Source organism: Pongo pygmaeus, chromosome 1 (genome assembly GCF_028885625.2).
Source record: "Pongo pygmaeus isolate AG05252 chromosome 1, NHGRI_mPonPyg2-v2.0_pri, whole genome shotgun sequence".
NCBI classification, from domain to species: domain Eukaryota; kingdom Metazoa; phylum Chordata; class Mammalia; order Primates; family Hominidae; genus Pongo; species Pongo pygmaeus.
Window position 1 is genome coordinate 44,126,309 of NC_072373.2, and position 23,788 is coordinate 44,150,096.

At 51.3% G+C, this 23,788-nt stretch overlaps 1 protein-coding gene across 1 annotated transcript; it reads left to right on the top strand.

Moving 5' to 3' along the window:
- The first annotated feature begins 1,508 nt into the window (after positions 1–1,508).
- On the top strand, positions 1,509–21,246 carry NUAK2 (NUAK family kinase 2). Its single transcript, XM_054446509.2, has 7 exons — positions 1,509–1,916; positions 11,486–11,606; positions 14,595–14,746; positions 15,097–15,162; positions 17,017–17,136; positions 17,995–18,127; positions 18,813–21,246. The coding sequence occupies exons 1-7, from the start codon at positions 1,551–1,553 to the stop codon at positions 19,874–19,876; spliced, it is 2,022 nt and encodes a 673-aa protein (XP_054302484.2). The 5' UTR covers positions 1,509–1,550; the 3' UTR covers positions 19,877–21,246.
- Positions 21,247–23,788: the final 2,542 nt, after the last annotated feature.

The following is a 23,788-nucleotide window of genomic DNA, read 5'->3' on the forward strand; positions in this document are numbered from 1 at the left end:
GTTACCAGTTGTGTGGCCTTGGACAGAATAATACTCATTTCACAGGATTAGGTTATCAAGATGGCCAAAGGGGAAATGTTCTCTTTCTACCATTTAAAGCAAGAAGGAAAACCTATGGCCATTCTCATTTCACTCTGAGCACTCAGAGTGGAGATTCTGGACCTAGCAACTCCAGGCCTCAAAAACCAAGTCAAGCCGGGCGCGGTGGCTCACACTTGTAATCCCAGTACTTTGGGAGGCCGCAGCGGGCGGATCACGAGGTCAGGAGATCGAGACCACGGTGAAACCCTGTCTCTACCAAAAATACAAAAAATTAGCCGGGTGTGGTGGCAGGCGCTTGTAGTCCCAGCTACTCGGAGAGGCTGAGGCAGGAGAATGGCGTGAACCCGGGAGGTGGAGCTTGCAGTGAGCCCAGATCGCATCACTGCACTCCAGCCTGGGCGACAGAGTGAGACTCCGTCTCAAAAAAAAAAAAAAACAAAAACAAGTCAAACCTCATAACCTACCACCAGTGCTCCTGGCACCAAAATCACAAGAAAACCTTGGGTGGAGCAACTATTTTCAGACTTAGGGACACAGGTTAGATAGTCGGCATGTAAAAATTTTAAATAAATATGTATCCCTTTGGGTTCTCTCCACCTCCGGCCCCCACGTCATAAATAAATTCCACCAAGTGGTTGAGGGAATCTACTCAACCTTAGAAGTCCTCTTTTTTTTGAAACGGAGCCTCACTTTGTTGCCCAGGCTGGAGTGCAGTGGCGCCATATTGGCTCACTGCAACTTCTGCCTCCTGGGTTCAAGCGATTCTTCTGCCTCAGCCTCCGGAGTAGCTGGGATTACAGGCGCGCACCACCACGCCCGGATAATTTTGTATCTTTAGTGGAGATGGGACTTCGTCATGTTGGCCAGGCTGGTCTTGAACTCCTGGACCTCAGGCGATTCGCCTAAGAAGCCATCTTTGAGGAATAAGGAAGAAGTTTCCAGAGCCACTGGATTCCAATATCCAAGTAAAGTTGATCTAACTGAAGACAAGTGAACTCGAACCATAGGACAGCTCTGCACTAACTCTCCCACTAGGCTGGATTCTGCCTCCGTCCCATCCCAGCTCCCTTTCTCTTTTATGGACTTAATGAAGTGGTCAAGCAATTATAGATTTTGGCTTAGGACAAGCAAATTACTCAGGATGAAGAAATACTTTGGTGACCTTTAGTGCCCTCAGATCGCCCCTTGCCAACTGAGAACAGAGTACAATAAAACAACAGGGCATTAACCAGGACCAAGCGCCACTCAGAGGCAAGTGCATCTCCAAAGGCCCTCAGAGTAAGCTTCTGGGCCTCAGGCGGCCTCCGCTGGAATCCCCTGGTCCCCATTCCTGGTGGGCGGGGCTCCATTGACACCTTTCCCGGCCACGCCGAGGGGGAGGAGGCGGGGCCTGGAGCCCCGGAGAGCCAATGTGGACGGCCGTGGTCACGCGCCGCCGTCGAGCAGGCCAATGGGCGCCGGGGGGCGTGTCCCGGGCCTCGGGCTCAGGGCGTTTATAACAACTTGGAATGCTGTGCTTTACTGCGCGCTCTGGTACTGCTGTGGCTCCCCGTCCTGGTGCGGGACCTGTGCCCCGCGCTTCAGCCCTACCCGCACAGCCTATTGATTCTTCCCCTGCCGCCCTCGCTCACCTCCTGCTCGCCATGGAGTCGCTGGTTTTCGCGCGGCGCTCCGGCCCCACTCCCTCGGCCGCAGAGCTAGCCCGGCCGCTGGCGGAAGGGCTGATCAAGTCGCCCAAGCCCCTAATGAAGAAGCAGGCGGTGAAGCGGCACCACCACAAGCACAACCTGCGGCACCGCTACGAGTTCCTGGAGACCCTGGGCAAAGGCACCTACGGGAAGGTGAAGAAGGCGCGGGAGAGCTCGGGGCGCCTGGTGAGTGCGGCTCCCTCTCGCGGCGCGGGGCGGGCTCGGGCTTGGCCGCTGGCAGGGAGCGGAGGAGGGCGGGCGGCGGCTCGCTAGTTGCTCGGCGGAGAGGCCAGCCGTGGTCTTTACCGCGCTGAGCTTGCGGGGCTGCTGTGGGGTGTCCCTGGCAGATGTGTCAGTCCGTGATTGCAGGGACAGTGGTCGCAAACTTGCGAACCCCAGCCAGCAACACCGTACTGCTGTGATGATTGCCAAATAAAAGGGAGGCTATGGATAGTTGGCGCGGAAAAACGAATCGTGTCGTGTCCTGGGATAAGATGGATGGGACTTAAGTTGAGTTTTGCTGGGACCAGACTGTTCAATAGAGTGCAATGGAAAGAGGAAGTAGAAGGCACCCCATCTTAATAGGTATTTGGTAAATATGTGTGTGGTTGAATGAATGGATGAGGTGTGGATTTCCCCAACTCCAAGAATCTGGCAGCCCAGCACACTGGAGCTCTGGCACAGGGGGTGGGTTTTGACATTTAGGTCCTTTCCAGCTCTAAAATTTAGTTGAAATTTCATTATGATTAGTTTTTGATTCTGGAAAATGTGAAACTGGGTCCACTGTACCAGAGACACCTTTTGGTTTGGGGGCCTTTTCAAGAACATGCCCTGTTACTTTGGTGCGAGTGTAGGAGTCTAGCAGTCTGTGTGACCTTGGGCAATTTCCTTCATCTCTGTACTTTGTTTCCCCTTTTGCACAACTGTAGAAAACAGCCTGCCTCACAAGCTGCTGTGAGGATTGAATAAGATCGAAATATGAACTTATATTGCTCCTAACACATAGAACTTGCAGTGAGATAGCCGGGCGCGGTGGCTCACGCCTGTAATCCCAGCACTGTGGGAGGCCGAGGCGGGCGGATCATGAGGTCAGGAGATCGAAACCATCCTGGCTAACACAGTGAAACCCTGTCTCTACTAAAAATACAAAAAATTAGCCGGGCGTGGTGGCAGGCGCCTGTAGTCCCAGCTACTGGGGAGGCTGAGGCAGGAGAATGGTCTGAACCCGGGAGGCGGAGCTTGCGGTGAGCCGAGATTGTGCCACTGCACTCCAGCCTGGGCAACAGAGCGAGACTCCGTCTCAAAAACAAAACAAAACAAAACAAGAACTTGCAGTGGGAATTTCTGGAAAGGGCAGCCCAGAAAGGACGGCAAATTTGTCAAAATTAGTTAGCAGTGGTTAACTGGTTCTCAAACTTGAGTTTAAAGTACGTAAGGATCACCTGGGATGTTTGTTTAAAATACTTACATTATCTGGTTCCACACCCAGAGTAATTTATTCTGAAGGTCTAGGATAGGGCCATATAATGTATATTTTAACAAGCCTTTTAAAGCAGGTGGTTTAGGCATTATTATGTTTTGCCAAATCCAGTTGGGTGCTGGTTGTGAGGGTGTTGTGTGTGTGTGTGTGTGTGTGTGTGTGTGTGTGTGTGTGTGTGTGTGGTTTGCCCTATTGGCTACATCAGCAGTTACTTCCCCAGATTGTGTTTGCTTTTGCAGCCAGTAGCTGGTTTGAAATTCAAGAAGTCATTTCATTGGTGAAGGAGAGTGGATGTTGGAGAAAGGGGTAGATTATGGCCCCATCAATAGGACCGAGTATGTTTTTCCTGCTATCGCCTGGCACAGTCCCCAGTTGCCTGCTGCCAGGTTACAGCTATTGGGCAATCATGTACTTCCTGGCTTGCCTTTTCTTTCTCTTTCTACAAAGTGTGAGGGCCCAGTAAGGCTCCAGGCTTGAGGCTGTTGGACCCAGGCTTTGTCAGGGGCTTAGCTGGAAAATAGCTGCTGGTGGCTTGTGCTTCGTGCCTCTTGGGGGTGGGAACACTGGGTCGTGGGGACTGGGGTGGCCCAGAAACTGAGAAACTGAGATTGAAGTTCAGAGATCCCATCAGGCTCTTGACCCAGGTCACTGTGGGGTGTGTGTGTGGACATGCCTGAGAGAGAGAGAGTAAGAGAGAGATCTCATTTGATTCCAGAATGAGATAAACTAGCTTTCAGTTTTCAAACTTCAGTGGATTTAGGCAGGGATTCCAGCTCTTATTACATCAGAAGATACTCCCTGGCCTCATGCCTCTTGCTGTACATAGGAAGCCAAGATCAGTAGGCATGGGACCTGCTGTGAACCTCCCTGATCCATAGACCACCCAGTTCTGCAGCTGGGAACTTGCTCAGGGTCTCCTTCCTTCTTGGAGAGCAGCTGCCTGCTGTGCTAATGGTTTCTCAATTCTGGAGCATTGCCTCTTCCCCACCCCACCCCACCCCTGCCTCTTGACTGTCCTCCGTGAATCGAGAGAGACCTAGTGCCTCAGGATACTTCAGTGTGGGAGAGGGGTGTGGGAGCTTGACCAAGACCTCCCCCAAAATGAATTGAGATTGTTGGTGGGAGCTAGATTCAGAGGAAAGCCAGCTGGGTGACTTCCATCCCAATTTTCTCTCCACCTTTCTAGCACACTTGCCGCTCCCAACCTGCCTAGATGGGATTATCAGGGCCAGATGGGATTGGCTGAGGGAAGGGCAGGTGGGCGGAACTAATGGCTGCTCTAGGAGGACATCAAAGGAAAAACAAATATTTGCTCTGGCTCTTCAATACATTCCTGGTATCCAAATGACATTTCCTCCTGGGACTCACCCAGCTCCCCTGGACACCCCTCCCCCTAAAGAGAAAAACACATGCTGGGGTCTCTGAAATGGTGGAGTCCACCAAAGCCTTTGGATGATCTGCATGGAAGTCTTACCTCCAAGGGGAACCATGAGGGGCATGAGTCCAAGTGTGTGGTGCTCTGGAGCAAGAGTGTTTCTGTCTTTTTTATGTATTGGAGTGCAGTGCAGGATTTCAATATGTTTGGAAATGACTGAGGTGGTCCGAGTCCTTCATTGACAGATACAGTAGCTGAGGCCTGGAGAGGGGAAGTGACTTATCCTGTAGCTGGTAAGTGGCATGCCTGCAATATGGGCTCCTGGATGACAAAGTACTGAGTCCTAGACTGGGAGCTGGCCTTGAGATGAGCCCAGGCTTGCCTCAGTGTGCTTTGTTATTCCAATAGTTAGCTCCCGCTGCCTTTCCCAGCACTCCAGGCAGGGCTTCAGGTGGGAAGAGTCACTGGGAACCATCCCCCACCCTCACATACAGTGACTGTGTTGAAGGATTCTGGGTGGGTGAACTACACTATATTCCAGGGTTTCAAACCTTGTTGGGGATGCTGCCTAGCTGACAGTCAAGGCTGCAAGCATTCAAATCGTGGCTCCATTGCTTACCAGCTGTGCAACCTCTCTGTACCTCAGTTTCCTTATCTGTAAAGTAGGGGTGATAATTATTCCTACCTCGTGGGATTCTCTTAGGATTAAGTAAGATAGCATATGTAAAGTGCTTGACACACACAGTGTTATTATCCCAGCAAGGCTGGCTTTGATGAAGTCCTGCCCTTCCCTTTCCTGGGGAATTCCTGCATTCTGGAGGTCTGTCCTACCCTGAGAAAGAGTATGGATTGTGCTTGGCTTCCCTAAGCCAAACCACTTTGGTTGCTGCTTTGTTCAAAGTCCTCGTCTCTCCTTCGGCCCCAGCTCCAGAGAAGGACTCCTGACTGGCTGGCTGCCAAGGGCTTGCTTGGTGGGACACTGCCCTCCCAGCTCCCTCTGCACCTGCCTGCTAAGCGGCAGGGAGGGAGGCTGCAGGCCACTCTTGTCCTTGAGCCCCAGCCAAACCACACAAGAAGTCTGGGCAGGGAAGCTCCTTGCCCAGCTACCCAGTAGAGGGGGCTGGAGGATGGCAAGGAGGGGGCAGCACAGTATAGGGAGGTGGCTCAGGCTCACCTCGGAGCCCATTCCTGATCCCTGCCTAGTTCTCTGGCTGGTGTGGTGGGATGGCGAGCCACCCCTAGGCCCACCCCCACTCTGCCCAGCCTGGGCCAGCCCAGCCCAACCTCTCCTCCATTATCTAAATGGGTCATCCCCCAGCTCCTTGCCCTGCTTCCCAGACAGCAACTGCTCCACAAAAGGCCAGAGAGGAATCAAGGATCCTGGCTCCAGCTCTGGGTGATAACTATGACCAGAGATGCCCAGCTTGCACCTTCTCTCCCTCCACCTGGAACCAGCATCTCTGGATCTTCTTTTTCTAAGACCTTTCTACCATCCTCTCCTGAATCCAGATCGTTCCTGATCTGAGTCCCTGGGAGGGAGGCAGTGTTTACCAATTGAGCCACAGCACCTACCTCTCCAGGGTGTTTGCAGAGGAGTGGGCATATTTGTATATCTGTAAGTGGGATGGGGTGGCTGGTGATACTGCACAGCCTGGCCTAGGGCAAGATATGGGGCTTTTCCTTCTCCAGGGATGGGAGGCAGGCAGGGAAATCTCTATGGCTGAGATGGAAGCTTCTCCCGGCACCATCCTTCCATCTTCAATCCTGATTGTGTCTTGATGTGTTGTGGAACCTTGGAAAAGTCAGTGTGCCTTTCTGGACTTCAGTGTGTGCTGTTTGCAAAATAGAATGAAGAATTAACCCTGCTGCCTTTTCCAATGTTTAGGACTGCAGGGGCAAGAAAACCACTGGGACAGAATCAGAAATTATGCTCAAGCAGGCTACCGTGGCCATAGTATGGGGCTGCTTATAATAATACTTGGCTAGCACCTTCCTGGCATAGTAGCAGGTGGCCCATTTCTGAAGAAGTTCAGCATAGAATTCTAGAGTTTGGAAGGGTGCGTAGAGATCCTGATGTGCAAATTCGTGAATGGCTCTTTCTTTTTGGCCTTTGCTCAAACCTTTCTTTCTGCCTGGAATGCCCTTGTTGCCCCTCCCTAGCCCACCTCCCTTGGCTTAGCAAACCTCACTCATCCTTCAAAATCGAAAGCAGTTTTTCTTCCAGAGGTGGTTTTCCCTGCTCCTCCTATAGGCAAAGGAAGTTCTCTCCAGTGCTCTTGGAGCCTCTCTGCAGGCAGGGACATCAACTGCCACATTTATCACAATAGAATGGAGTTTAATTAATTGTCAGTCCTCCCACTGGACTGCGGGACTGTCCACTTTTTATCTGAATCCCTAACACCTAGCACAGTACCAGCCAGGCACACAGTAGGCACTCAGCAGATGATTGGAGAATAAATATCCTTTCATTTTTCAGATGAGGACATGAAAACCAGCCAGATGAGTTAACCAGACTTATCTGGTCAAGTGACTTATGTTGAGTTGCATAGCTCGATACGGGCAAATAAGGATTCGATTCCTGGGCTCTTGATGCCATCTCCACTAATCAGATGTTCAAGTTTATGTTATTGTCATTGAATCTGGTTTTCCTTCTCCTTCTGAGTAGGGTGGCTGTATATGGTATTATCTAAACTTGGATACTTTGGAGAGTAAAAGGGGCAATATTAGTAATTAGACCAGGACTGTCTCAGGCATGTGGCCTTCCTGCCTCTGGGTGATTGGTTCAGCAATTGTTACCCTCTTCCTTGGTTTTAGTCATTTTATTTTTATTTTTTATTTTTTTAAGACAGAGGCTCGCTCTGTCACCCAGGCTGGAGTACAGTGGTGCAATCTCAGCTCACTGCAACTTCTGCCCCCCGGGTTCAAGCAATTCTCGTGCCTCAGCCACCAAGTAGCTGAGATTACAGGAATACATCACCAGGCCCAACTAATTTTTGTATTTTTAGTAGAGATGGGGTTTCACCATGTTGGCCAGGTTGGTCTTGAACTTCTGGCCTCGAGTGATTTGCCCGCCTCGGTCTCCCAAAGTGCTGAGATTATAGGCATGAGCCACTGCGCCCAGCCTAATCAACGTATTTTTATTCTAGAGAATAGTTGCCTGGTTGTCTTGCAGATGAGAACAAAGGTCCCTAAAAATTAGTCCTTATAACCGAGGTGGACTTCACCCATGTCTAGGAAGAAGAGGAGAAAATCTTATCTGAGCACTGCTTCCATCTCAGTCAAAGGTCATCAGCCCAGTGACTTAACTAGTAAATATTTGCGATTTATGTTCACCAGTAAACAATTGTTGAACATTTTCTGTATGCTGAGCTCTGTCTAGGCCTGAGCTGTTGCTCTAATTTACTTTGACAGGCTAGCCAGCAGATAGCTAGAGCCCTCTCCTGTGGGGCCAGGATAGGCTGGGGAGCAGTGGCCTAGCCCCACCAGGGTGGTGACGCATGGCTCTTTTTGTCTGCCACCTGCTTGGAGACTGATGGAGGCCTGATGACATAACTTGTTTGCTTCCTGGAAAGTGCCAGCCATACTGTGATCTCCTGGGACCTAATATGGATACCTGGTGGGTCCCTAACCTACCCCCTGATATCAGAGCACAAACTTGCAGGAGGCTGGAACTGTTCAATGAGGATTAACAATTCTGGTGTAGAATCATGGGCTTCTGGAGTTGAAAGAGATGGATCTTGGGGTTCAACTTGTGCACTCTCCCCCATGCAGAGACTCCTCCCAGCCCCTCTAACACCCCTTTCTCCCTTTTTTGGAACCTCATTTATTTTAGGCCTTGTCATCTTTAGAGTTCTGCCCCCTAAGCCTATGATGATTTATTTCACTATTATATCTGCGAGTACACAACTATGCATCCAAGATGTGCCTATGTGTACATCTTAAGTTCTGAAATAGTTTTGATTATCTAGATATGGGATTTGTGTTTATATATGATTGATCGTTTTGCTCTTTATGGACCTTTATCTCTGAAGAGCTCATAGAACTTTATCCATTGTTTTATTTTAAACAAAGAATTTTAGAGAGAAAATAACTTGTCCATAAAATCTCCCCTTCAGGGAGAGGAAAAAGGGTATGGAGGCGAGAGGTGTGTGGGAATGATACTCCAAGCTGAATCCAGGAGAGAGAGGTACCTCTTAGTTAAAGGAGGATTCAAGCCCTCTCTACATCTACCCCTGGCCTCCTGCCCAATTCCAAGCCCAGGTTTTTGTTTTTGTTTTTGTTTTTTGCTTAGCTCACTAGGGAGAGATGGATGGTTTGGAGCAGAAGGGGGATAGCTCCATCGCATCCCCTGCAGCTGCAGCATGGGCCTCTCCAGCATCCTGGGGAGGAGGCTCCATGGTGACCATCCCTCCCGCCTGCCATTGTCCTCCCTGCCCTGCTCAGGGAGGGCCCGAGAGCAGGGCCTCCCCTCTTTCAAAGATGAAGCTCTGGGGGAGGAGCGGGGTGGAGGGCACGCCATCCCTGGCCGGTTGCCGGGGTGACCGGGCCAGGGCATTGTGAGCAGCTCCTCTTACGGGATTAGGGCTGTTCCGCATTCTTGTCCGATGGAGAACACAGGCCGGCAGGGCCTGCTGCCCCTGCAAGCCAGAAGCCATTGTCTGCCTCCAGAGCCCTGTGAAAGGGTGGATTAGAGGCTCCTCCCCTCGAGCAGGGGTTTCCTTTTTTCTGTCTCCCTTTGAATCTTGAGGGGAGGCAAACCCTCCTGGGAAATTGAACGAGGAGCTGTTTACCACAGTCTAGGTCTTCAGATTTCTCACAACTTGCCTATCCCCCATAAGAGGAAGTCTCGTATTTACCATTTGCGTCCTTGGGCAGCACTTGCCAGGAACTGGCCGGCCCTGTGACACCCCACCCCCACCCTGCTCCCGCCTAGCCCTGCAGCCTCTGAGGGCCCCGTGGCATCTGCACAGCTAATTTCATAGACTCAGAGCAGGAAAGCACCTCAGATCTCTTAGTTCAACCTGTTTGTTTCACAGAAAAAAAAACCCGAGGCTCTGAGAAGGGGTGGGGACTCGCCCAGGGGGACAGTGACAGACTCCCCAGGCAGTGTCTCTCCCCAGCTCCGCGCCTCAGGCCCTGCTCCCTGGTATTTTCTGGGGTTTTGTCCAGGAGCTGCTGCTGAGGAAGGTGGAGCAGAGAGGGACCGAGACCCTCGGTGGCTCAGAGCTTTGCTAGCTGCACCTGGGCAGCCCTCTTTCCATTTCTTCCTGCCTCTCTCCACTTTTCCTGAGCCCACCACACATACTGCCTGGAGGGCTTAGTCCTCATGTAGTGTTTTTCATCTTGCTGGGCTAAGATAGCAAGCACTGAGATAGCAAGCAACTGTTGAGTTGTTTGTTGTCAGGGGAGGAACGTTTCTCATCTGGACTGAATAGACTGGTGTTTGGGGGCTTTTTTTTTTTTTTTCTTCATAATTTTGGGACCAATTTTTAAAAACATGGTAAAACATACGTAATATAAAAGTTACCATTTTAAGTGTACCAGTAGTGTTAAATTTAACGTTGTTGTAAACCAATCTCCAGAATTCTTTTCATCTTACAAAACCGAAACTCTATGCACATTAAACAACACCTCCCCATTTCCCCTCCCCCAGTCCCTGGTAACCACCGTTCTGTTAATACTTTCTGTCCCTATGAATTTGCCTATTCCAGGTACCTCATTTAAGTGGGATCATACAATATTGATCCTTGCGTGACTGGCTTATTTCACTTAGCATGATGTTTTCAAGGATCATCCATGTTATAGCATGTGTCAGAATTCCATTCCTTTTTATGGTTGAATAATATTCTATTCCATCCTATGGACATACCACATGTAACTTATTCCTACATTTCTTTTTTTATTTTTTTATAGACAGGGTCTCACTCTGTTGCCCAGGCTGGAGTCCAGTGGTGCAATCATGGCTCACTGCAACCTCTGCCTACTGGGCTCAAGCAATCCTGCCACCTCAGCACGCACCTATAGCTGGGACTACAGGCATGTGCCACCACACCTGGCTAGATTTTGAATTTTTTGTACAGACAGGGTTTCACCATGTTGCTCAGGCTGGTTGCAAACTCCTGGCCTCAAGTGATCCTCCTGACTTGGCTTCCCAAAGTGCTTGGATTACAGGCTTGAGCTACTGCACCCAGACCTATCCCTACTTTTCCTGATGGACATTTGGGTTGTTTCCACTTTGTGGCTAGGGACTGATTGCTTATAGCAAGTTACAGAACTGCAGCAGAAAAAGTACCAAACTCAGAATCAGATGGCCAGTAGTCGAATCCACTTGCACCAGTTAGTGACCGTATGACTGAGCACATCATCTAACCTCTCTGGGTCCCAGTTTCTTCACCTGTAAAGCGTATTGATGATGCTTTTTGTGCCCACCTCCCAAGGTTGTTGTGAGGGCCAGTTCATTTACTAATGCAACAAGGAGTTATTTTATGCCTACTGTGCATCAGACACTGTGCTCAGCATCAAGAATTCAGTGGTGAGCAAAACTGGCTGGTCCTTGTCCTCATGATGCAGATTGGCACATTTGCTTTATAATTCATAAAGCATCAGCCTTGCAAATGCAGGTTTTTGCCTTCCTTGTCTATCTGTAGACTATGAATAAGGAGGTGACTGGTCCATATTCCTTCCTGCTGCATGGACCATGTGCACTCAGCTCAGGTGAGATCTTCTTCTAGAGAAAGTGCTCTCCAGCCTCTCTGCCACCTACCCTGGTGAAGGATGGAGTGGCTTCTGTGCGTGTACTCTGTGGCCTTTATAGCAGCTACAGGCAAACCACCAGGACCAGGGCCCCCAGAGTGTCCTCTGCCGATCCTTTCTCCTCACTCTCATGCCTTCTGTTCCCAGGTGGCCATCAAGTCAATCCGGAAGGACAAAATCAAAGATGAGCAAGATCTGATGCACATACGGAGGGAGATTGAGATCATGTCATCACTCAACCACCCTCACATCATTGCCATCCATGAAGGTACAGTGGGCTCTTAAAGCTGGAACTTGGGGGTCTATGTGTGTGCATGTGTGTGTTCACATACGTGTGTACATGTGTCAGAAGAAACAACATAAAGAAGTAAAAAAAATACAGGCTCTAGAGAAGGGCAGGAACTGGATTTGAAACTCAGCTGTATGACTTTGCACAACTCATTGAATTTAGTCTCTGGGTCTCAGTTCCTCATTTATAAAATGGGGTAATCCCATCTACATCACAGTGTGGTTGCAAAGATCAAACTGTTTATGTCATTGAATGCTCCACTCATGGGAGGTACTCAAGGAATTGCAGGGTTTTTTGTTGTTATAATTCGGTTTTCCCTACTTGAACACTACCTTCCCAACCCAGTGAGCTCCTTAGCAATCTGGGGGAGGCTGAAACATACATAGACCTGCACCTGTCTCAGGTGCGTGGGTGCTATTCTTATGCGTCCCAAGAGCCAGACCTCCTAGAGTCTGACCTGGGCTCTGAATCATCCTGCCACAGGGCTGGTTCCTACCTCTCCTTGTCTTTCTTGGCCTCCTCTTCTCTGACATCAGTGCTGATTTCACCACTCCAGCTGCCCGCCTCCCCATGACCCAGACAACAAAGTGAGCAAGAGAGGGTGACGAAGGAAAGATGGGGAGCCCTCTCCTACACACACCTGTCTGCGTCGAGCCTTTACATAATATCAGTTAGATGAGAAGCGAGGGATAGCAACAGGAGGGAAGAACGGGAGCCTGTAGCTCTGCCCTTTGTCTGTATATTCCTGGTGGGGAAAAAAATAGAGCAGTCTCTGCTCTTGAGTCGTGTTCATATAAAGATTAAGGGTAGAGCCTTAAGGGTAGAGCCTTAAGACATAGCCCTGTGGCTTGAGCCTGTCCCATGAAGAGCCAGGCAAGTGGCTGAGGAGGCTAATTTTATCTCTGTGTGCTTCCCTCAGGGAAGAGTGGGGAGATGACAAAGTATTGGTTAAGCCAGGCTGAGTGTGGTGATTGGGGTGTGTGTGCGTATATATATGTGTGTGTGCGTATATATATGTGTGTGTGTGTATATGAATTCTGCCTAACCCCCATATCTCCAGCTAGGCTGAGTGTGGTGATTGGTGTGTGTGTGTGTGCATGTGTGTGTGTGTGCATGTGTGTGTGAGTTCTGCCTTACACTCATATCTCCAGCTAGATCTGGGAACTGAGCGCTGCAGCTCAGGGTATGGCTTCTCTGGCACCTTCAGATTCAACAGAGATAAGAACATCATAGTTACTGTGTGTCTGGAGGGGCTCCCCCAGATTCATCCCTTTCCTGCTACAGGCTTCAAAGGATGTGAGGTAGTGGGTGTGCCTCAGTCCTGGGAAATGACCTCTAACCTAGCTGTTCTCCAAAATGTGCCCTGGCTGGCTTTTGACTCCCAATTTTATGGCACAAGGGTTGCACGCACCCTTGCAGAGATGATGAGAGCGGTAGGGGTGGAGTCTCCGCCAGGCATCCCCAGGAGGCTGGGCCTCCACAGATAAGGGCCATTTACTTCTGTCCCCCTGGAAAAAAGGACAGTCCTCCTGGCCATGTATCCAATTCCCTGGAAGCTGGGACTCCTCTAGGGAGAAGCCTCTTCACTTCACTCCTTCTCAGAGCCTAGACAGCATTAGCTCTGGGGCAGGCCAAGCAAGCCAAACTCATAGGACCCGTTTGACACAAAGATGCAATGTCATGGACATACATGTTCTAACACACACCAGGCAGAAGGGCCAGTTTGGTGAACCAGCCACTCCCTACCTAGTCTTCAAGTGGCGAGAGGGCCACTCCTACCCAGAGAGATGAGCCAGCTGGGATGAGGTGGCTGCCAGGAACCCAGCCAGTCAATTAATTACCAAATATGTATTGATTGCTTCTGTGTATAAGACCTTATGCATGAGGCCCTGCCCTGGATCCTCTGGATGGAAGTCAGAGATGGTGATGGATAACTCAGCTCTCCATGGTGCTTTATAGTTCATGATCCACTTTAATATACTTTTATTCCCTCTTCTGATCCTCAAGACAGACATTATTATTGGCCTTATTTTTCAAATGTATGCATGAGGGCACTGATTATAAACATAACTGTGGCCGGGCGTGGTGGCTCACGCCTGTAATCCCAGCACTTTGGGAGGCCGAGGTGGGCTGATCACACAGTCAGGAGTTCAAGACCAGCCTGGCCAACATGGTGAAACCCCGTCTCTACTAAAAAATACAAAAATTAGCCTGGTATGGTGGCGCGCACCTTTAATCCCTGCTGCTCGAGAGGGTGAGGCAGGAGAATCGCTTGAACCTGGGGGGTGGAGGTTGCAGTGAGCCGAGACCACGCCACTGCACTCCAGCCTAGGTGACAGAGCGAGACTCTGTCTCAATAAATAAATAAATAACCATAGGTACCGTTTATCGAGTGCTTGTTTATATGTCAGACCTATACCAGCTTGCTCAGCCAGCCCTGGAACTGCTGCTGACTTTTTATGTTTCTCACCCCAGCCCTGTGAGGTTGCCTTATTATCCTGCTTTTCAAATGAGGAAACTGAGGCACAGTGGTTTAATGACTTGTCCAAGATCACCCAGCAAACCTGCATTCTTACTCATGTATCTAGAAGAGATTTGCCCAAGGCCACAAGGTGAAAAAGTACCAGGTTCTTGAACCAAGGAGCCTGGCCTTTCATTCCCATCTAGTGACGTCTCTGCCTTCCTGAAAGGGCAGGGTCATTTTCAGAATTCCCAAAAGCCTGAACTTCCAAGGAGGCAGAGGATGAGCCAGTGTCTTTGGCCTTAACTCATGGCTCCTGGAAGATGCTGAGAACTTCCAAGGCCCTTCTTCTGCCCTTATTTGCCACCGTATAGCCCCATTAGCAGATATCTCTGGAGGGGGGTCCTGTCTGGTTTGGGGCCTGGGGTGGGGGAGGAGTGAGTCACCCCCAGTGGAGAGCAGTGCACTCTGGGAAGGCCTGACGTTCCTTGCCTTGCTCTGCCCAGTGTTTGAGAACAGCAGCAAGATCGTGATCGTCATGGAATATGCCAGCCGGGGCGACCTTTATGACTACATCAGCGAGCGGCAGCAGCTCAGTGAGCGCGAAGCTAGGCATTTCTTCCGGCAGATCGTCTCTGCCGTGCACTATTGCCATCAGGTGAGCACCTACCTGCTCCAGCCATGTTCTCAGTGGGTGGTCCCCGGGGCTCTAGGGCTGTTTTGGACCAGAGAGGTTCCATGACTTGTCCAGGATCACACAGAAACAGAGGCAAAACTAGATTCTGGACTCTCAGGGAAATGTCAGTGTCTCTGACTTTGAGTCCCTTCCCCAGGGATAGAAGGGCCTGTGATTTCTTGCAGCACATGCCAATAAAGATAGGCATTCCCAGCCTACTTGTGCTCAAGCCCACTTGGCTCCCTTTGTGTTTACCTCAGTCTCCAGACTGGGCCCCTCATCATCTTCCCTTCCCTGGTGACCTTCCCCTGACTGCCCCCTCCTTCTTTCAGAACAGAGTTGTCCACCGAGATCTCAAGCTGGAGAACATCCTCTTGGATGCCAATGGGAATATCAAGGTGAGTCCCACTTCTTATTTCTAGAAGCCTCCTTGCCCACCCCAGCTTTTCTGCACTGTCCCCAGCCAAGTAGCTCTAAGCTCTTGGTGGATTCCTGAAGGAGCTGAGCAAGGCTGACCTTCATTGGTACTGGTAGGAACCTCAGCCATCATCCATTCCAACACCTCATTGTGTGGATGGAGAGCTGGAGCCTCAGCTGAGGGGTGCTTTGCACAAGATCACACAACTAGCGCGTGGCTGAGCCTGGACTGGAACCAAGATCTTCTGACTCCCAGATCAGTGCTCCTTTGATGTCATAAGGCTGACAGGAGTCTAGATCTAAGGTCAGGTTTGCTACAACCTTGGGACAGGCCCGGCCTGAGTTCTCATGTATGTACACACTTGCATACACATACACATGCATGCTTTAATCTGCTACAATTAGATAGCCCTTTGGAAACTTCCCACAGATGAAGGACTCCAGCTCCAGCTTCCTGCTTTCTGCAGCTGCTAGATTTCCATGCTTAAGTAGTTAAATTTAGGCATGGAGAAGTTCATGTTGATGGGATAAACTGAGATCTCAGGGCTGGAGGAAGGACATGGCACAGGGAGGCTGGCCCCTGCAGGCACCTGGGAAGGTGACGCTGCACTCTGACCCTCTTCAGAATCTTCCTGAACCCAGGACATAGTCTTTTCCAGTGGCTCTTGACCTGTACCCTGAGGTGCCCTGGTACTGAGTTCATTCCCTTTTACCAGCCAATTCCCAGAGCAGGTGGGGCTCTCTTTGATGCTGACCAGAAGGGAGAGAAGCCAGAGCCAGTAAACCGTCATAATCAGGCACAAACATGGACAGGCATGAACTTTCCTATCTGTACCAATCATGTGCTTCATTATGGGCTTCAACTGGTAACTGCTTGATAAGAGGCCAATAAAACCATAAACAAAGGAGCCAGAGTTTCACGAACAGCCCCTCCCCACCCTGAACACACATAACCCTCTGATGGGGTGAAGAGGTGGGGAGCACCAGGGCATGGCCTCAGCCTCTAACTGAGGATGGGTGGGAAAGGGTCTCTCCGGGCAACGAGACGATGGGGTTGGGTTCTCAAGCCCCCAGTATCAGATGGTTCAGGGAGTCCTGGGCTGTAACCACAGCCCTGACGTTTGTTCTGCCCTCATTATTGCTTCTTAGCTATGTTGGGCTGACCTCAGGTTCCTGCCACCAAGTTCTTGCCCAGGTGTGCACACAGGAATGAGCCCTTTGCTAGGAAGGGCAGCTCAAGTCTTATGTGGTTCATTGGTTACAGGGCTTGCTTGTTCCTGAGGGCCATGACATTATCACGAGGTGCTGGCTTTCCCCCTCCATCTGGCTGACCCTCCTTTCCGTCACTAAACATCCTTAGAGCCTCATGCAGGGTCTCACCTGGGCTAGCAGCTGCAGGAGAGGTGGGGGCAAGGAGGTCAGCATGGGAGTGTACAGTCTGTCTGGAAGGCAGATCTAATGAGCAGGGGCTCCAGGGAGGCATTGGAAACTCTAGGCTTCTAGAAGGAGATGGGAGACTTTCCAAGGGATATGGGCATGAGAGAGCATCTCTGTAGTGGAATGCCATGTGAACAAAGTGGTCTGGGGAGCAGTGAGGATCCTGGAGCCCCCGCATACCTCTGCGTAGATGCTCCTTATTGACACAGCTCCTCAGGGTTCGTTCTTCCAGGGCTTGAGCTATGCTGACAGTGCTCAGTGTGGGGTAGGGGTCATGGGGACCCTTTCCTTCTATTGGAGCCTGGGTTTCCCCAGGGTCTGGAGAAGGGAGGGCCAAGAGCTACAGAAAAACCCAGGCCTTGACATGACCTGTGCCCGTGTTTGACTCAATCCTGCAGATTGCTGACTTCGGCCTCTCCAACCTCTACCATCAAGGCAAGTTCCTGCAGACATTCTGTGGGAGCCCCCTCTATGCCTCGCCAGAGATTGTCAATGGCAAGCCCTACACAGGCCCAGAGGTAAGTGGCCACTCTCCCCTGCCAGCCTGCCTCAGACGTTTACTATGACTTTAGATCCTGGGAGATTGATGGGCTAGTTTTCTCGTTATTCACATCTTCAGAGCACAAAACTCAAGCCTCCCAAAAAGTAGTAACTTGCCAGGTGTCTAGCCAGGAATGGCAAAACTAGAACTAGGCTGGGCACAGTGGCTCACACCTATAATCCCAGCACTTTGGGAGGCCGAGGTGGGTGGATCACTTGAGGTCAGGAGTTCGAGACTAGCCTGGCCAACGTGGTGAAACCCCGTCTTTACTAAAAAAAAATACAAAATTAATGGGGTTTTGTGGCACACACCTGTAATCCCAGTTACTTGGGAGGCTGAGGCAGGAGAATCACTTGAACCTGGGAGGCAGAGGTTGCAGTGAGCCAGGATCATGCCACTGCACTCCAGTCTGGGCAACAGAGCAAGACTCCATCTCAAACAAACAAACAAACAAACAAAAAACAAAAAAAACCCTAGAACTAGAACTTAGGTCTCCTGACTCCTAGGTTAGTTCTTTGCCTTCCTCACCTTCCTCGTTCCTGTTACCTTTCCCAGCACCCAGTCCAGCCTCCCGAGAGTGATGTAGAGATATCTGTCACAACCACCCCTTCCCCAGCCCGGAAGGGATGACCTGGTTATAGCTCTTGTGCTTGTGGCTGTCCCTCCCAGGGAATGCGATTGACAACATCTCAGACCCCTTCTGCAGCATCCCCGTCTTGGCCCCTGGGTAGGAGAGGTGGGTCATCCTCAGGTGTGCTGGCCTCTGAGTTCTCTAGCATGTAACATTTTCCCGTCTGGTATGGGCATCCCTGCTGACGTCCCCCATCTCTCTCAGGTGGACAGCTGGTCCCTGGGTGTTCTCCTCTACATCCTGGTGCATGGCACCATGCCCTTTGACGGGCATGACCATAAGATCCTAGTGAAACAGATCAGCAACGGGGCCTACCGGGAGCCACCTAAACCCTCTGGTGAGTGAGAGGTGTGGGCGTTCTTATCCAGGCCTGGGGTGTCCTTCACTCATTCCTAAGGCAGGAACTACACAGTGGCACTAAAGTCAAAAGGGCAACAGTCCATCATGGCCCATGGCAGGTTAGGGTACCCTCCACCGTATGTCCAATGTCGAGACCTCTGGGGAAGGAGGGGATAGCTCTTTCTTCCCCACAGGGGCATGCTTGATTATATTTGGGAAGTGGTTCCTAAGGTCTCACTTAGATCTTCTTTGCTACAGTTGTCTCATTTCCTATTGCTTTTGTTCTCATCCTCAGAAATCTTTTTGTCCTTCACTATGACTCAGAAGGCAGGAAGAAGTGTGTGAGAGCCCCAGTTTACCCTGAACACAGTCTCTACCTTCAGAGGGTTGAATTTCAATGGAGAGAGAGAAGATAGACACCAACATACACACAAGGGCTCATGAAGGGGTCACAGTCCTGAGGGGTCAGAGGACAGAGAGGCAGCTGGAGGAGTCAGTCCAGGAAGTCTGGACTGGGGAGCTGTCCTGGGCCAAGGCATGTATAGAGCCCTAGGTTGGAAGGGACGTACCCGACCCAGGAGTATGCAGTGTCTTAGCTCAAAAGGGGATGAGCTGGGGACAGGGGACAGGGAGTGCCTATTCTGGGAGCTGCCAAACTGAAGCACCTGCCTTTTGTCTTCTAGATGCCTGTGGCCTGATCCGGTGGCTGTTGATGGTGAACCCCACCCGCCGGGCCACCCTGGAGGATGTGGCCAGTCACTGGTGGGTCAACTGGGGCTACGCCACCCGAGTGGGAGAGCAGGAGGCTCCGCATGAGGGTGGGCACCCTGGCAGTGACTCTGCCCGCGCCTCCATGGCTGACTGGCTCCGGCGTTCCTCCCGCCCCCTCCTGGAGAATGGGGCCAAGGTGTGCAGCTTCTTCAAGCAGCATGCACCTGGTGGGGGAAGCACCACCCCTGGCCTGGAGCGCCAGCATTCGCTCAAGAAGTCCCGCAAGGAGAATGACATGGCCCAGTCTCTCCACAGTGACACGGCTGATGACACTGCCCATCGCCCTGGCAAGAGCAACCTCAAGCTGCCAAAGGGCATTCTCAAGAAGAAGGTGTCAGCCTCTGCAGAGGGGGCACAGGAGGACCCTCCGGAGCTCAGCCCAATCCCTGTGAGCCCAGGGCAGGCTGCCCCCCCGCTCCCTAAGAAGGGCATTCTCAAGAAGCCCCGACAGCGTGAGTCTGGCTACTACTCCTCTCCCGAGCCCAGTGAATCTGGGGAGCTCTTGGACGTAGGCGACGTGTTTGTGAGCGGGGATCCCAAGGAGCAGAAGCCTCCGCAAGCTTCAGGGCTGCTCCTCCATCGCAAAGGCATCCTCAAACTCAATGGCAAGTTCTCCCAGACAGCCTTGGAGCTCGCGGCCCCCACCACCTTCGGCTCCTTGGATGAACTCGCCCCACCTCGCCCACTGGCCCGAGCCAGCCGACCCTCAGGGGCTGTGAGCGAGGACAGCATCCTGTCCTCTGAGTCCTTTGACCAGCTGGACTTGCCTGAACGGCTCCCAGAGCCCCCGCTGCGGGGCTGTGTGTCTGTGGACAACCTCACGGGGCTTGAGGAGCCCCCCTCAGAGGGCCCTGGAAGCTGCCTGAGGCGCTGGCGGCAGGATCCTTTGGGGGACAGCTGCTTTTCCCTGACAGACTGCCAGGAGGTGACAGCGACCTACCGACAGGCACTGAGGGTCTGCTCAAAGCTCACCTGAGTGGGGTAGCCATTGCCCCAGCCCGGTCAGGCTCTCAGATGCAGCTGGCTGCACCCCGAGGGGAGATGCCTTCTCCTCCACCTCCCAGGACCTGCATCCCAGCTCAGAAGGCTGAGACGGTTTGCAGTGGAGCCCTGGGCAGGGCTGGATGTGGGAAGCAGGCAAATGAAATGCGTCAAGGGTTCAGTGTCTGTCTTCAGCCCTGCTGAACGAAGAGGATAATAAAGAGAGGGGAACGGGAATGCCCGCGACAGAGTCCACGTTGCCTGTTTCTTGTGTACGTGGAGGGGCCACAGAGACCTGGAAAGAGAACTCTCCCAGGGCCCATCTCCTACATCCCACGAATACTCTGTACACATGGTGCCTTCTAAGGACAGCTCCTTCCCTACTCATTCCCTGCCCAAGTGGGGCCAGACCTCTTTACACACACATTCCCGTTCCTACCAACCACCGGAACTGGATGGTGGCACCCCTAATGTGCGTGAGGCATCCTGGGAATGGTCTGGAGTAACCCTTCCTTATTTTTATTTTTATTTATTTATTTATTTTTTTGAGACGGAGTTTCGCTCTTGTTGCCCAGGCTGGAGTGCAATGGCGCAATCTCAGCTCACCTCAACCTCCGCCTCCCGGGTTCAAGCGATTCTCCTGCCTCAGCCTCCCTAGTAGCTGGGATTACAGGCGCCTGCCACCATGCCTGGCTAATTTTGTATTTTTAGTAGAGACAGGGTTTCTCCATGTTGGTCAGGCTGGTCTCAAACTCCCGACCTCAGGTGATCCACCCGCCTCGGCCTCCCAAAGTGCTGGGATTACAGGTGTGAGCCACTGCGCCCCACCTAACCCTTCCTTATTTAGCCTAGGAGTAAGAGAACACAATCTCTGTTTCTTCAATGGTTCTCTTCCCTTTTCCATCCTCCAAACCTGGCCTGAGCCTCCTGAAGTTGCTGCTGTGAATCTGAAAGACTTGAAAAGCCTCCGCCTTGCTGTGTGGACTTCATCTCAAGGGGCCCAGCCTCCTCTGGACTCCACCTCGGACCTCAGTGACTCAGAACTTCTGCCTCTAAGCTGCTCTAAAGTCCAGACTATGGATGTGTTCTCTAGGCCTTCAGGACTCTAGAATGTCCATATTTATTTTTATGTTCTCAGCTTTGTGTTTTAGGAAAGGTGAATCTTGCTGTTTTCAATCATGTGAATGCTATGTTCTGGGAAAATCCACTATGACATCTAAGTTTTGTGTACAGAGAGATATTTTTGCAACTATTTCCACCTCCTCCCACAACCCCCCACACTCTGAGTCTCTACCTAATGGTCTCTACCTAATGGACCTCCGTGGCCAAAAAGTACCATTAAAACCAGAAAGGTGATTGGAAGCAGGCCCTGCTGTTCTCTTTGGTGATTGAGGTGGGGAGGGATGGTGCTGAGCAGGTTTTTGAGCCTTCTCCTAATACTGGTTCCCCTAGGCTGCCAAGGTTGGGAAACAGAAAAACTGCCGAATCAAAACAAACGTAAGCTCAGTAGCTCTGGCCTGACCCTATTAAGCACACAGGTGGGAAGGCCCTGGGCCCAGGGTCACATTTGCTCTTCCGGCCTTTGGCACTAAAGTAGAAGTGGATTTGGCAGATTATCCCACCCTGCCCCCACCACCTGCCTCCTTCTCCCACCCCTGCTCCTCTCTGCTTGAGCCCTGCTCCTGCTGCGTAAAGACACCCCCACAGCCTTTATTCTCTCCCTCCTAAGAAATCCCCTTTACTCTGGTGCTGGGCAGCTTTTCCCCCCTCCGTCCTCACTGCCTGACTCCTAGAGAAAGCAAAGAATGCCTGGAATGTCCACCCCCACCATACGCCAACTCCCTCAGCCCCCTGCAGAGCATTCCCCACACGCCTGCTCCATTGAGAAACTCCCAGGCTCCAAGGGCTGAGGATGAAAGGGAGGATGAGGACAAAGTGCCGGCCAGCAGCCGGCTGGCTCTGGCTTCAGGCAGCCTCCCTCCCCCACCCCTACCCACTCTGGTAGTCACAGGAGGCCTCCAAACGTCCCCAGCTCTGGCTCTGGCCCCACAACACACCTGTCCTGCTGGCTGTCGGTGCCTGCCCAGTGGAGCGCGTTGGACCTCCCCTCCCGCACCTGGAGAGCTGAGCTGGCAAAGTCACGAGTCTGCAAAGGAGATGGGGAGGGCAAGGCAACTATGAGGTCAAGATGGGAGAGCAAACAAGACATTGCTTAGGCGACACTGGAGTACTTAGGTCTTAAGTCTCTGAGGTCCTACTCAGTGCTGGAACTCTGGGCTAGACTCTGGGTAAACGTGGAAAAAATCCAGGGTGTGGGTTTATCTCCAGAAGCTTAGAGTTCAGCTGGGGGGTTAGCAGTGCTCCTTTATTCATTCCTCTCATGAATCAAGCCCTTTTGTGTGCTAAGCTTAGTAGAAGACAGAGGTAATTGCTGTATCCCTGGTGCAAAAAAAAAAAAAAACAGAGATCTTAGCCTCAAGGAGGTTACAGACTGAGGGTAAGGTAGCATGCAATAAATTCAGTGAGAAATTGTTATTGGTTCAGATCATGTTGAAAGGGAGTTTGGGGACGGCGCGGTGGCTCATGCCTGTAATCCCAGCACTTTGCGAGGCAGAGGTGGGCGGATCACAAAGTCAGGAGATCGAGACCATCATGGCTAACACGGTGAAACCCCGTCTTTACTAAAAATATAAAAAATTAGCTGGGCGCGGTGGCGGGCGCCTGTAGTCCCAGCTACCCAGGAGGCTGAGGCAGGAGAATGGCGTGAACCCGGGAGGCAGAGCTTGCAGTGAGCAGAGATCGCACCACTGCACTCCAGCCTGGTCTCAAAAAAAAAAAAGAAAGAAAGAAAAAGAAAGGGAGTTTTGATGATGGAAAGAATTGCATCTTCGGATGCTACCACTCACTAAGTGCTTATGGGTCAAGCCCTTTAGGTGTGTTACCTCATGTAATGCTCACGATAGTCTTGTTAGTTCAGTACTATTTTTATCATTCTCATTTTATAAAAGAAATGGAGACTCAAAAACATTAAGTAGGCCAGGTGCAGTGGCTCACATCTGTAATCCCAGCACTTTGGGAGGTCGAGGCAGAAGCATCACTTGTCAGGAGCTCGAGACCAGCCTGGCCAACATGGTGAAATCCTGACTTTACTAAAAATACAAAAAATTAGCCGGCCATGGTGGCGCACTCCTCTAGGCCCAGCTACTCGGGAGGCTGAGGCAGGAAAATCCCTTGAACCTGGGAGGCGATAGTTGCAGTGAGCTGAGATTGTGCCACTGCACTCCAGCCTGGGCGACAGAACAAGACTCTGTCTCAAAAAAAAGGAACTTGATAGCAAATGGGGAAATCAGACCTCAAACCCAGGTTTGGCATCCCACAGACTCACTTGAACTGCATGGGGTTTGGAGAATTGGATAAAAGAATGTAAGTGAAGGAACTATAAATTTATATGCCAGGTTTATTTATAAATATTTATTATATGCCATATTTATTATATGAGCATTCATTATATGCCAGGTTCTTTTGCAGGCACAAGGAATATGCCAATTTCCCAAGTGCCCTTTCCTAGTCTCCACAAGCCCCAAAGAGAAAGCTAAGAAAGAAGAGAGTGAGGCCAGGCATGGTGGCTCATGTCTGTAATCCCAGCACTTTGGGAGGCCAAGGTGGGTGGATCACCTGAGGTCAGGAGTTCGAGACCAGCCTGGCCAACATAGTGAAACCCCCGTCTCTACTAAAAATACAAAAAAAAATTAGCCAGGCATGGTGGAGCATGTTTGTAGTCCCAGCTGCTTGGGAGCCTGAGACAGGAGAATTGCTTGAACCCTTGAACCTGGGAGGCAGAGGTTGCAGTGATCCTAGATTGCACCACTGCACTCCAGCCTGGGTGACAGCAAGACTCAGTCTCAAA

What these genes read in the sequence shown, in the direction of transcription:
- NUAK2 (XM_054446509.2), top strand. Translation starts at nt 1,551, where the DNA reads ATGCTGTGCTTTACTGCGCGCTCTGGTACTGCTGTGGCTCCCCGTCCT. An exon ending in GGGAGAGCTCGGGGCGCCTG is followed by an intron (nt 1,917 to 11,485) that starts GTGAGTGCGGCT and finishes TTCTGTTCCCAG; the next exon opens with GTGGCCATCAAGTCAATCCG. An exon ending in CATCATTGCCATCCATGAAG is followed by an intron (nt 11,607 to 14,594) that starts GTACAGTGGGCT and finishes TGCTCTGCCCAG; the next exon opens with TGTTTGAGAACAGCAGCAAG.